This window comes from Bufo bufo, chromosome 8, assembly GCF_905171765.1.
Source record: "Bufo bufo chromosome 8, aBufBuf1.1, whole genome shotgun sequence".
In the NCBI taxonomy this organism is placed as follows: Eukaryota; Metazoa; Chordata; class Amphibia; order Anura; family Bufonidae; genus Bufo; species Bufo bufo.
This window is the reverse complement of record NC_053396.1, coordinates 12321864-12335473: the sequence shown is the minus strand read 5'-3', so window position 1 is coordinate 12335473 and position 13610 is coordinate 12321864. Positions and strand designations below refer to the sequence as shown.

The 13610-nt window shown below is 42.0% G+C and overlaps 2 protein-coding genes across 2 annotated transcripts in view; one reads left to right on the top strand and one right to left on the bottom strand.

The window, feature by feature from the left end:
• LOC121009606 (ficolin-1-B-like) overlaps positions 1-248 on the bottom strand; it is a 4963-nt gene extending 4715 nt beyond the window's left edge. Inside the window, exon 1 of the mRNA XM_040442831.1 lies at positions 101-248. Coding sequence (XP_040298765.1) covers positions 101-197 — 97 coding nt within the window. The 5' untranslated portion in view covers positions 198-248. The remainder of the gene's footprint in view (positions 1-100) is intronic.
• A 3104-nt stretch (positions 249-3352) lies between these two features.
• Positions 3353-13021, top strand: LOC120977117 (ficolin-2-like). Its single transcript, XM_040404889.1, has 9 exons — positions 3353-3510; positions 3641-3733; positions 4909-4953; positions 5190-5225; positions 5348-5386; positions 11211-11338; positions 11722-11851; positions 12508-12642; positions 12722-13021. Exons 1-9 carry the CDS (start codon positions 3441-3443, stop codon positions 12970-12972), a joined length of 927 nt encoding a protein of 308 aa, XP_040260823.1. The 5' UTR covers positions 3353-3440; the 3' UTR covers positions 12973-13021.
• The last annotated feature ends 589 nt before the right edge of the window (positions 13022-13610 follow it).

Below are 13610 nucleotides of genomic sequence, written 5' to 3'. Positions count from 1 at the left end.
AGTGTGACAACCTAGTAAAGGAACGAGTGGTTGTCACGGCTCCACCCCTTTTATAATAATGACAGATTAATAGAAAAATCCTAGCTTGAAACGCACTGACCTGAGCATGTGCAGTAGACAGCGGTGTGCCAGAGAAGAGAATAAAGTGCGATGTGGAGCGACGTCCTCATGACTGCCCCTGTTCTCGTACAGTCCATTAAATGAGCTTTGTCCTGTTACTTATTATCACACAAAGCAGAGGCAGGTTGTGATGAGAGGTTGGACATCTAAGTAAAATATTTGCCATACTATAGAGCCCAATGAACCAGGAAGTCACAGAGTCTAAGTCCAAAATAAATATTTACCCATTTCATTTAATTTTAAGTCAGGTTTACCCGTCCAGCCGTGTATGCTTTCCCACAGGCACGCATCTTATGGGTCAGCATGTACCTATTAGGAAATTCTTAGTAATGTCCCAAACCCTCATCTTTCAGGCTACAAAGAGCACCTCTTGCTCTGGAGGACCCAACATGTCCTTGCAATACACTGCCAGCCCAATGCTTGCTGTGTAATTCATCATTTCGCCTGTGGGAGTGCTGCAGAGAAATTAAAACGTTGGTATTGGGTTCCTCCAATTGATCACTTGGGGTGCCTTCTAAGAAAAATTGATCGTCCAAAGAGTACAACCATAATAGACTGTAGGTACGGGTCCAAAACCAAAGCTTCACTTTAATTAGTTTCTCCTTTTCATAAGTAGCTTCATGGGATCTTTTTTTTTTTTTTTGCCTTGTTAAATTCTTTACACCAATAGAGGGAGTGCCAAAAATGAAGAAGTGGAGCTTAGTCTGAATGGAAACTTAGCAGCAGAAGCCACTGACGTTGTTTGAGCCCATGCCACAGCACTTCATATTTGGAGGTGAGATCCTAGGAGGACCATACTTGCCAACAGTCTAAGTTTTTCCAGAACAATCTTCAGCAAGCCCCTGAGGAGCTGGTGCAGAGAATGGGAGTGGTAGTAGCCCTGATAAGGTGTTGTGTCACAGTGTTCTCCCTCAGACCAGTACTCCCTGGGGTTTGGTGCAGTGAAAAGGCCAGAAGTAAAAGTATATCAGTCTAGCTTTACTTAGTGAAAAATATAACTTGTGGGACATCCAGTAGTAGTAGGTACAAAGTGCAGGTTTGGTCACCAGGTGATGAGCCATGATGGTGACTTGTTACGGTGCAATCAAATGGCACTAGCAGACACTTGATGTGATATGGCTTACTGTTTGACTGGCCTGAAAGAGGTCCAGGTGATGGGTGTCTGAGTGGTAGTCCCTCACCTGCAGCAGGGCCTGTAAAGCCGTGATTTCGCTCTGCAGTCTAGGCACTCTGAAGATTTTTGGAATCAGTGTACTTGATTCTGATATTCTTCCTGGAGTGAAGGTCTCCCAGAGAACTGGTTATGGTCCCTTGGAGTAGGAGCTCTCGCATGCTCTTCCTATCTCCTCTCTGTCTGGACTTGAATTTTGCCTCCTGGTGTGAAGTAAGACCAGCTCACTTATACCAAGAGAGGAGGAACCTGGTGTTTAGCCTTGTTCCTGCCAACCAATGCAAACCATACTTCATTCTTTGGAACATGCAGCAGAAACATATCGTAACACATAACATAATTGCAGATGCCCCCAGGTCTGGGATACTGCAAATCCCATGAAGCAAGCCACAAAAGGGTCAGGTTTGTGTAAACCCTACCCAAAATTAGGCATTTTGAGTCAGTTTCCAGGTGATTTGGGGTATTCCCAGGGGAGGAGCTAAATGTCAGGATGTATTCATCAAAATATGGACCTAGTGGACCTTCTTAGAGGACTTTTTGTTTCAACAGTCTCCATACTGTGGAAATATGAACGAAGGAGTGATTATAGAATATGTACAGTAGGTATTGGTTTGATTGCAACCCTCAGTGGTGTTTTTGGTGTTACCTCAGGATCCTGCAATCTTGCATACAGCTGAACTTTTGTAATCTAGTTCCCATTTTGGAGAGAGATTTGTACTACTGGACCTCATCCAAAAAGTATAAAAATGGTAGTGTCGGAAAAAACAAGGAAGAAGCTTTGGTTCATAGGAAGAGTGAACTTGTCCTATCAGACATATTTGTATTGCAGGCATCAATTACCATCAATTACAGTTAATGCTGTGAACACTCTTTACCGGCATGAAATATCCACATCTCTTACGTCAAAATATCTGTAATTCCATCTCGCGTGAAGAACAGAAGTCATCAATGAACTCATTATATAGAGTTCCTCTAACGTATTGTATGTTTATAGGCAGCTTGGGTGCTCATTAGCTCATGGATCTAGGCTCAAGCATGCCAATCGAGATACTATCTTGGAAAGTCAATCAAGAGTACATTCCTCGTCTTTAAATATAACAGAGGATTTCTTTTTGATAAAGGTTGGGGGCCTGGAACACACACCAGTGGTTTTACTGGTTATCCTAGTGATCACTACTGGTCAATTAGGTCCCCAAAAGTGTGAGCCAACTCTACAAAGTTGTGTTGTGGAAAGGGGTGGTCATGATTAGAGACAGGTTTAGATGTGTCATATTATACCTTATTCTACAATTAGGACCCACCGTGCAATGCCCTTTTAAACTCTTGGAACAGTCCCTCACCTCCTTATTTAAAAAATGCAGTTCCCCTGGGGTGGATTCTTCTACAGGTTATTGCCACCCAATACCAAAAGGTATGGAGCTACAGGCCTTGGCCTTGTTTCTGAGGGCACTTAGCGGGTGTAAGACCTACAGAACGTACACCCTTGGCGTGTCCTCAGATATATAGACATGGCATGCTAGTTGAGTAGCTCATGATCACTTATCCTCCATATGGGATAAATACAGCAAAGTTGCTACCAAAGAAGACTAGACCAGATTTTTGTGTGATGGATTTTCAGTGCCTTTATATACTATGAAGCCCTCATCTTTGAGAAGACCACCAACCTAAAAGACTATTTTTGCTGCCTTATCAATGGTCATCTCACTGTGGCTGTAAATTATAAACTTCGAAATATATCCAGCAATGAAATGAAGAATATAATTGTTTAATAAAATAATGAGAAGTATAATAAGAAGTTCAAGGTTTTAATGACTCATCTAGGAAAGCTTGATGTGATCAGCGCAGAATATCAGGTTATATTATCATTTCATTAGTTCCTTCTCAGGACGTCTGTTTGTGTTGATTTAAGATTCTGGTTGCTGCTATCATGCAATCTTACCCTTGGCAGCTAATATCTATGTTTTTATAGTAAATGCCAGACAGTCTTCTTTCAGTTGACAGATGATGGCGCAATTTTAAAAGGTGGAACCATATAAAATTACAAGATAAGAAATTATTCTCATAAGATTTCATCAGCGCATAAATAGTGAACTCATCTTATTAAAGACCAAATTCTGGGCCAGATAGAGAGCTCAAGTTTGAAGCTGAGATGGTCTCCTCAACATGCATGGTCTTTTTCTTGGTCCTCACCGTGAGTAATGCACAAGACACATGTCCAGGTAAGTTAGAGGCCACAGTCTGCAGGGGATAACACTTTTTAGAAGTTCATAGTCCATGTGCACAGTTATATATTATATAAAGCCAACATATATCAATATATGAAGACTGAGATATTTTTGTTATTTACAGGCGGCGGAGAGCACTTGACCATACTTCGAGGATGTCCTGGAGCCGCAGGTGCCCAAGGAGATAAAGGAGAACGTGGATCACCAGGAGAGAGAGGTCAGTGTCATTAATACTGGCTGGACTGACAACTGAAAGTTCTAAAACAGGGATAAAACTAAATCAAAACTTGCACAACTTATGTCTATGGTTTGTGTTGTAGATCAAGAACAAGAAAGTTGAGGGTGCTGATTTAACATTAAGACATGTATAAATTCAGGGGCAGACTGGGAACGTAAAGTGGCCCTGTAAAAAAAACTATAAGTGACCCCATGTGGTAGGTAGGTCCATAATGACAGAAGACCGCAACACAATTGGAGGAGCCTGCAATATCGTAGAGCAGTACAAAATACCGCCCCAGCTGAACTACATATCAAAGTGGAGCACAATATACTGCCACCCTCGCCACAGCATGCAGCCGCTGGCCAGGTGCATAAGTACCTGATGCCCTTAGCATTAATTAATGCTGAGAGCATCAGATGGTAACGTACTCAGCTGGCAGCCGTGAGAAGGGCTTGGGCAGCAACCTAGGAACAGCTTCATGTAGCATCTACTGAAACTTATTCATGAAATATTTACTGACATTTCTTCAGGTAGTATTTACTGAGACTTTTTCGGGTAGTATTTACTGAGACTTCTTCATGAGACTTCTCCAGGCAGTATTTACTAAGAATTCGCCAGGTAGTATTTGCTGATAATTATTAAAGTAGTATGTATGAGACTTCTTCATGTAGTATTTACTGAGACTCCTTCAGGTGGTATTTACTGAGACTTCTTCAGGTAGTATGTACTGAGACTTTTTCAGGTAGTATTTACTGAGACTTCTTCATGTAGTATTTGCTGAGACTTTCCAGATAGTATTTACTGAGACTTCTTCATGTAGTTTTTACTGAGAATTGTTAAAGTAGTATATATGAGACTTCTTCATGTAGTGTTTACTAAGACTCCTTTAGGTGGTATTTACTGAAACTTCTCCAGGTATTATTTATTGAGACTTTTTCAGGTAGTATTTACTGAGACTTCTTCATGTAGTATTTGCTGAGACTTTCCAGGTAGTATTTACTGAGATTTATTCAGGTAGCATTTACTGAGACTTCTCCAGGTAGTAATTACTGAGACTTCTTTATGTAGTATTTTCTGAGACTTCTCCAGGTAGTAATTACTGAGACTTATTTGTGTAGTATTTTCTGAGACTTCTCTAGGTGGTATCTATTCTGTGTTTGTTTTTTATTCAGGTCCTCCAGGAAGTCCAGGAAAGGCTGGGCCACCAGGGATAAAGGGTGAGCTCGGGTGTCTGTCTTCTTAGTGCATAGATAATTGCTCCAAAACGCTACAACCTACCAGCTACTGCTATAGTCATATTTATTCCTTTCTCCATTTTGATGGCTTCCCCTAGTCTACTTTCCTTCTTCTCTGTCACTGTTTAACCACATCATACTCCTCCATTTTATGTCTTGTACCTTCACATTTACATGGCTCTATGCAGATATCATTTATAATGTATTTTTTAATGCAGGAGACCCAGGTGCTCTAGGGCTTCAGGGACCAAAAGGTAAAGTGATAGACTCTGATATTTTGAATTTCCAAGGTATTAAAATTTATTGAACTATGCAAGATGTAAGCAATATCAAACTATGAGAGGCTCCTAAAAATTTTCTTTCTTTTTAAACACAGGAGATAAGGGAGATCCAGGCTCTCCAGAAGCTTTATATAGTGAGTGAGATTTCTTTGAGCATTAGTCCTTATACATACAAGTAAATTGCATAATAATTTTGCCATGTCTTTGTATTTGAGGATCTGTTGGTTGTTCCATCACATTTGACAGCAAGAACACTGCAGGACGTAGTGCTATTTTTGCTATAAAAATGATTGACTGTACATTATAAGTCAATAGGGTCTGTTAGGTAGCGTTTTTATCCTTCATATGACACAGTGACATGGTTTTAGAGCTGGATCCATCTCTAGAGTCAGAATGTTTCATAATATACAACTGAAAATATGTGCTCTGGAAATAGCAGCCCTATGCTGCTACAATGTAGAAACCATACTGAAACACAGAATGCAAGGGAACAATCTAAAAGTGGAGTTTTTTGTGGCCTTTATTGTCAAAACGTAAGGCAGATGAGCTTTAGCAATCAGTAAGTATGAGCAATGAGCCGGACCGTGGTACGGTTACACGGACGCCAAATTATGCAGTGGGTCAGGATATGTGTAAAATAGTCTATTCGTGACGCCAATTGCAGCGTGCGCAGGGTACTAACACAGGGCCCTTTAAGGTGTTGTAACTCACGTACCAGGTTAGGAATGCCAGAGTGGTATAATGTCTCTGTGTGGTAATGGCAATAGTTTCAACGGTGTCTCCCACCTGGGTACAGATGGACTCCTGGATCCTGGCTTACTTGCAATAAATTGAGTGTGGTGCTAGTAGGAGTAATAGAGGGATTTGCAGCAGTAATTGAGATCCAGACCTTGGGTAAAGTTCAAACTTGTCTTTACTAGTTGCAGCTTTCATCCAAGCGAGGTACAGCATTAGTCTTTGGTCCCAGCACGTATTGGCAATGTGTGGCAGGAATATATCTTCTGCTCTATCATGTGCCTGGAGCTTTCAGAAAAAGGACGTCTGCTTATTAGCTCTGTAATGTGGCAGGAATTTGGCTTCTGCGATATCTATCTTCTGCTGTCTTGGGGACTGACTAGCTGAGGAGGAATATGTCTTCTCCTGGGGTCTCTCTGGACGGTACTCACAGTTATTGTCTCAGGGTATGCTTCTTCCTGTAACTGGAGGTGGCTGCTTGCTTTCTTCCAGCTGAGGCTGCAAGGCTCAGGCTGGGGATGATGATCAAAGTCTCAGCCGAGACAAGATCCTGGCTTTGGATCCCTATATCTGGGAGCTCCTACTCGCACACCCTACCCCTAGCAGGGGTGGGTTACACACTCACCTAACTTCCTTCTCTCCCCATGAGGCAGGACATGGGCCAGCCCACTTCTGCTCATAGAGGGGGGAGCTGAACTGGAATGAACTATTCCAGTTCAGAAACACTAAACTGGTTAAGTCCTTGCTGAACACATTGCTGCCACCTGCTGGTGAACATAGAAACTACAGCAATATACAGTACAGAAAAAATATGATAGATTGGTGGTTGGCTCACACTCAGGTGGTTATGGGCAGGTGCTACTAACTCACAACTTGGGTGCCCGAACCCAAAAAGATTTGTAATGGCAGAAAAAGAAAGGAGTGAGCACTCACACCATCTGGACCATAGGATATATTTAATAAATGGTATGCAATATGTCAATCACATCAACATTCAAATATAATAAAATTTCATAAAATAATGGTTGGTACCAACATAAAATGACACTGACGAATGGTAGTTGTGCAATCCTTGCGTACTCAATAGCACTTTATACCGTGTAGGAATGTATAGAAGAAAAACCACTCTAGATAGTGGTAGTACCGCAGACCGCAGTCGGCAGTTCTAATGTCCCAGTGAGAAGTACATATGACTCCAAGTTAATATTCAAGTGTCCTTATGTATGTAGATATGTCTTCCAGTATAACAGTCTCTCCACAATTAATCCGATATAACCGCACAGGGCTATAGATAGCACGCCACTCAGTATACAGTTCAGGTTCCTACCTTATCCCAAATTGTTCCAAATCGTTCCACGTTGAGCCGTCCTACCACGAGAAGCGAGTGATGCCGGCCGCTTCGGCGTCTCACGTCGCATATCTCGGGTTGCTGACGTCACGGTGTCGCGGGATCACAAAATTCGGCTGATAGAAATAATAAATCGCTGGTGGAACCTGTAGTTATCTCCTGTATCCTAGAGCGGTATTATTGGAATTCCTTATCGCATGGCCATGCAATGTCTTTCATCAGGATCCAGTGGGTTAGGTGGGCGCTTCTCTTCCAATCACCAGACGCGTTTCGGGGCGTCTACACCCCTTCCTCAGTGGTAAAAGCGCAAGTCCTCCTTCTCCACCTTTTATAGTCCATTCGGTATTCTGGAAAAAACGGATTTTGGACATATATACTCCATTGCGGTTTTCATGCGGTAGCATTGCGGTTTTTTCATCCTAATTGCGTTTTTTCATAAATTAGGTTGAGACCACAGTGGGATTGACAAATACCCCAATCCTAAGTTAAAACAACATTTTAATATATATAAAAACACATTAATAGACCTAAAAATATAAATAAACATTCCAATCATACAAATTTTGCAATTTACCCATATTCTATCGGCTAAAAGATAAATAAATCGAGAGCATACACATATTCATAGCAGAGAGTCTGGCAACTACATAAGATGATCATTTATGAAAAAACGCAATTAGGATGAAAAATCCGCAATGCTACCGCATGAAAACCGCAATGGAGTATATATGTCCAAAATCCGGTTTTTCCGGAATACCGAATGGACTATAAAAGGTGGAGAAGGAGGACTTGCGCTTTTACCACTGAGGAAGGGGTGTAGACGCCCCGAAACGCGTCTGGTGATTGGAAGAGAAGCGCCCACCTAACCCACTGGATCCTGATGAAAGACATTGCATGGCCATGCGATAAGGAATTCCAATAATACCGCTCTAGGATACAGGAGATAACTACAAGTTCCACCAGCGATTTATTATTCCTATCAGCCGAATTTTGTGATCCCGCGACACCGTGATGTCAGCAACCCGAGATTTGCGACGTGAGACGCCGAAGCGGCCGGCATCACTCGCTTCTCGTGGTAGGACGGCTCAGCGTGGAACGATTTGGAACAATTTGGGATAAGGTAGGAACCTGAACTGTATACTGAGTGGCGTGCTATCTATAGCCCTGTGCGGTTATATCGGATTAATTGTGGAGAGACTGTTATACTGGAAGACATATCTACATACATGAGGACACTTGAATATTAACTTGGAGTCATATGTACTTCTCACTGGGACATTAGAACTGCCGACTGCGGTCTGCGGTACTACCACTATCTAGAGTGGTTTTTCTTCTATACATTCCTACACGGTATAAAGTGCTATTGAGTACGCAAGGATTGCACAACTACCATTCGTCAGTGTCATTTTATGTTGGTACCAACCATTATTTTATGAAATTTTATTATATTTGAATGTTGATGTGATTGACATATTGCATACCATTTATTAAATATATCCTATGGTCCAGATGGTGTGAGTGCTCACTCCTTTCTTTTTCTGAATATACAGTACAGACCAAAAGTTTGGACACACCTTCTCATTAAAAGAGTTTTCTTTATTTTCATGACTATGAAGGCATCAAAACTATGAATTAACACATGTGGAATTATATACATAACAAACAAGTGTGAAACAACTGAAAATATGTCATATTCTAGGTTCTTCAAAGTAGCCACCTTTTGCTTTGATTACTGCTTTGCACACTCTTGGCATTCTCTTGATGAGCTTCAAGAGGTAGTCCCCTGAAATGGTTTTCACTTCACAGGTGTACCCTGTCAGGTTTAATAAGTGGGATTTCTTGCCTTATAAATGGGGTTGGGACCATCAGTGGCGTTGAGGAGAAGTCAGGTGGATACACAGCTGATAGTCCTTGTGACAAACTGCCATTTGCCACTGGGCATTGTAGAGGACTTATGGCTAGCCTCCTGCCCTACGACTATGGCCCCGGGACATGTTACCCTTCAAGAACAGAACTATGCCGCATGTCTGGACTGTTCTTAGGACCGAACGCGGTCAGCGGTGTATACTAAAGAATCTATGGAACTGTTTTGGGCAGGAAATTGTGCTTGCGGTCGGTCATAAAGGACTTCCACTAAACTTTTGATCCGCTGGAGGGATTTGTGTGATTTTTGGAAGTGTTTATTTTTGATGTAAGCTGAGTTTAAATATGTAATTTTTATGGAGATGGAATGTATGGTTTTAAAGTTACAGTGTATGTTTAAAAACTGTATTTTTACTGTCTGTGATAGTTATGTTAATCCATAATTATATCACAGACAGAAAGTGAGGATTTTGTGTGTTTGGGTGGGGATTCCTGTCCTGTTGTCTCTCTGTGTGTATTGGCGATGTCCTTTGTCCTGAGAGATAATTGAATTACTTCTCGGTTGTCTCCAGGACAGAGGATATTGTGTATTCGTCTGTCTGTGGTGATTGCATCAACCCAGTGTGAGGTAATTCTATCACGGACAGAGGGGAGGATTTTGTGGGGATGTGTTGTAATATATTGATTGGTTGTATTTCAAACCCCTGTGGGCAGTACTATGTTTTTGGTTTGTGAATAAAAGAGGCTGTACGTGAAGTACAGTGAGTTCTGTTTTTGTAACCCTTCAAAACGCAGCCTCGTCTTGTTATTGGAGGGAATTGCTGTATCACGCTGGGGATTGCTATGCTCTGCATATTCCCTGGAGGAGAGATCTTTCCCACACGGTCCTGAATGCTGGAGGTTTATTTAGGGTGGAAGGAAAACGGCGCGGCTCCAGTTAAGCTACGGCGGTTGTGGAGTCTGCGGTGCTAGTGGTGTCCAGTGCGGTGCTTGTGGTCCTCGGCGCAAGCTAGGAAGCGTCCATTAACGGAAGCGGATCTGTTACAGTCCTACTGAATAGACTGTTAGAATTTGTATTATGGCAAGAAAAAAGCAGCTAAGTAAAGAAAAACGAGTGGCCATCATTACTTTAAGAAATGAAGGTTAGTCAGTCAGCTGAAAAATTGGGAAAACTTTGAAAGTAAGGGCTATTTGACCATGAAGGAGAGTGATGGGGTGCTGCGCCAGATGACCTGGCCTCCACAGTCACCGGACCTGAACCCAATCGAGATGGTTTGGGGTGAGCTGGACCGCAGAGTGAAGGCAAAAGGGCCAACAAGTGCTAAGCAACTCTGGGAACTCCTTCAAGACTGTTGGAAGACCATTTCAGGGGACTACCTCTTGAAGCTCATCAAGAGAATGCCAAGAGTGTGCAAAGCAGTAATCAAAGCAAAAGGTGGCTACTTTGAAGAACCTAGAATATTACATATTTTCAGTTGTTTCACACTTGTTTGTTATGTTATTAATTCCACATGTGTTAATTCATAGTTTTGATGCCTTCATAGTCATGAAAATAAAGAAAACTTTTGGTCTGTACTGTATATGTACCAAGGATTTACAATGCACATTTGCGAGAATATGATGTGAAATTACATTAGATGACCAGGTAAATACACTTAACAGGTTGTAGTGGGGTAAAAGAGTTTAGTAACACAACTCTGGGGTGTTACATATGTAGTAGGGTTCTCCTTCTTGGTGGGAACTTCTTGGTGGGAACTCCAGGGAGGGGAAGTGTTGAAGGTGAGGTGGATAGTGGAGATTCTGGTTAGGTTAGAGATTATTGAAAAGCAAATTGGATGTAAGGATGATGAGAGAGCCAAGATAGTGGAGATGATTGTGTACAAATCAAATTCTTCATGTGTCTACTGCCAAACCAAATTCCAAACTACCTTCAACCCTGTTAGAGAACTGACATATAACATATTGCTTTCTCATAGCTTGCACCTCTTCCTTTTACTTCTTGTGTTTTACAGCTGCACGGGACTGCAAATCACTGCTGGAGAAAGGTTTGACCTTCAATGACTGGTACATCATATATCCAGATGGAAACCGACCGCTAAAAGTCCTATGTGATATGCACACTGATGGAGGCGGCTGGATTGTACGTCTTCAGTTTTCATGAATTGTTGGGTATCTTTTCTATAAATAGAAATTACATTTATTGGAACTGTTAGTTAGAGGGGAGAGAGTAAGAATTGGGGCTGTCCTATAAGTGGGGCTGTCCTTCTTCTGTCTACCATCAAAGTCGACATCAAAGTCGTTCTTGGCCAACCACCAAATAGGAACGAACATTACCACCATCCAAAGGTGAGATAGTCAATGCTTCAGATGCTTTCTGTACATCATGAGCCCATGGTGGGCGCTATTTATGAACCGGTAATCTTAGTTTGGTGTAATCAAACAATAAAAATAAAAAAAGTTTGGACATGAAACTTTCATAACCTCGATACGATTGTCCAGGTTTCAACCTCTGTTCCTTTTCAGATTCTCCAGAGACGTTACGATGGCTCAGTTGAGTTTCAACGTGATTGGGCGTCTTTCAAGATGGGATTTGGCAGCCATCTATCTGAGTTCTGGCTGGGGAATGATAATATTTACAAGATCACTTCATCGGGTAAAGGATTATTAGGCCTTCCTATGACTATGCCAGTGGGAGGTGCCAAGCAGGGTCAAGATGCCCCATCATTGGCAGTTCTAGGTCCTTATAATTATACCCATTAAAATGAAACTTGAAGAATTTGCTAGACTTTATCTAACTTGTTAGCATTGATGGATTTATGTAATGTCTCGATCACGGACTAGAGTCCCTATGTTTTCAAGGACTGAAGAAAAGCAGGAATCATCATATCTAAAGTGATGGTCCACCCTTAATCTTAATAGATCATATCTCCATTGAGCTCCATTTTTCTCATACAGAGCCCGTAATCTCCCATATAGACACAAGCTTAAATGGTTATGCCGGTCAATACAAGATAACTGTTATATCTGTGGGGGTCTGACTGCTGGGACCCCCCACTGACCATGAGAACAGAGGCACGTGTCCCCCATTTCAATGGAGCAGCAGAATAAGAATGTTTCTTGTGATTTATGGATGTCCCAATGGTCGAGCCCCATAGATGAGACAGTTGATCAGTGGGGGTGCAGAGTGTTTGACTCCTACTGATCTCATATAGATGACCTACCCTGAGGATAAGTCATTAATAGGTAAGTCCCAGAAAACCCCTTTAGGTGAAATGTTTTTGTAAACTAATTCTTCTGCTTTCGTCACAGGTAAATGGGAGCTGCGTATTGATCTGCAGGACTTTGATAGTGTAAACTATTTTGCTAAATACAGCTCTTTTAAAATCATGGGAGAGACCGAGAAATACAAGCTGGTACTTGGAGATTTTACCAGTGGTAACGCAGGTGAGGAACCGTTATATAATAATGCCTACGTTGTAGACTTGTCATGGTTGTCACTGTCATGTATTGTACCCTGCTCCAGGAGATTCTCTGTCGTATCAGAATGGGATGAAGTTCTCCACCGTGGACCAAGACAATGACGCCGATACTAGAAGTTGTGTGGATTTGTACAAGGGAGCCTGGTGGCATAATCAGTGCCACCAATCCAATCTCAATGGACTGTACCGACCTGGGAAACATGAAACCTTTGCTGATGGAATTAATTGGAATTCAGGAAAGGGTTATAATTACTCCTACAAGAGATCTGAGATGAAAATCAGATCTGTGAAGTGAAAGAAAGTGCTCAGAACTTGAGTTGTCCTCTTTTCTGAACATCTAAAAAGTCTGTTTAGATGTTTCTAGTTTCTGTTACTTCGGAAAGCTGGGTGACAACTAACATGGCCATTGTTATATCTGCTGTAGGGGCTGCCACCCAGCTAATGTCAAAATCTGCTTAGTTCTGCATCAGCTTGACAAAGGGGTGAATCAAGGCTTGTATTTACTGCTGATTGTAAGGGAATTACTCATTAATGAGGTTTTCAAGGAGGCAGCGAGTCCCACAAACCCATCTTTATTACACTAAGCACACACGTAGGAGAAAGTTTGTAATATACTTACGCTGGGTTCACACATGAGCGTACTCTGTATGCACGATTTTATCGGGCGTTTACATACGCGGGAGCGAAACAAGCAAACGCCCATTGTCGCACGTTCCCGGAAGTCTATGTGCGGGATCGCGCGACAATACACCCCAAAGAAGCTCCTGTACTTCTTGGGGCGTAGGGCGTTTTACAGCGCGTTCGTAAGCGCTGTAAAACGCTCAGGTGAGAACCATGCCCATAGGGGATCATTGGTTTTTGCCTGTTGAGCGTTTTACAGCGCGTAGGAACGCGCTGTAAAACGCTCAGGTGTGAACCCAGCCTTACTTTTCT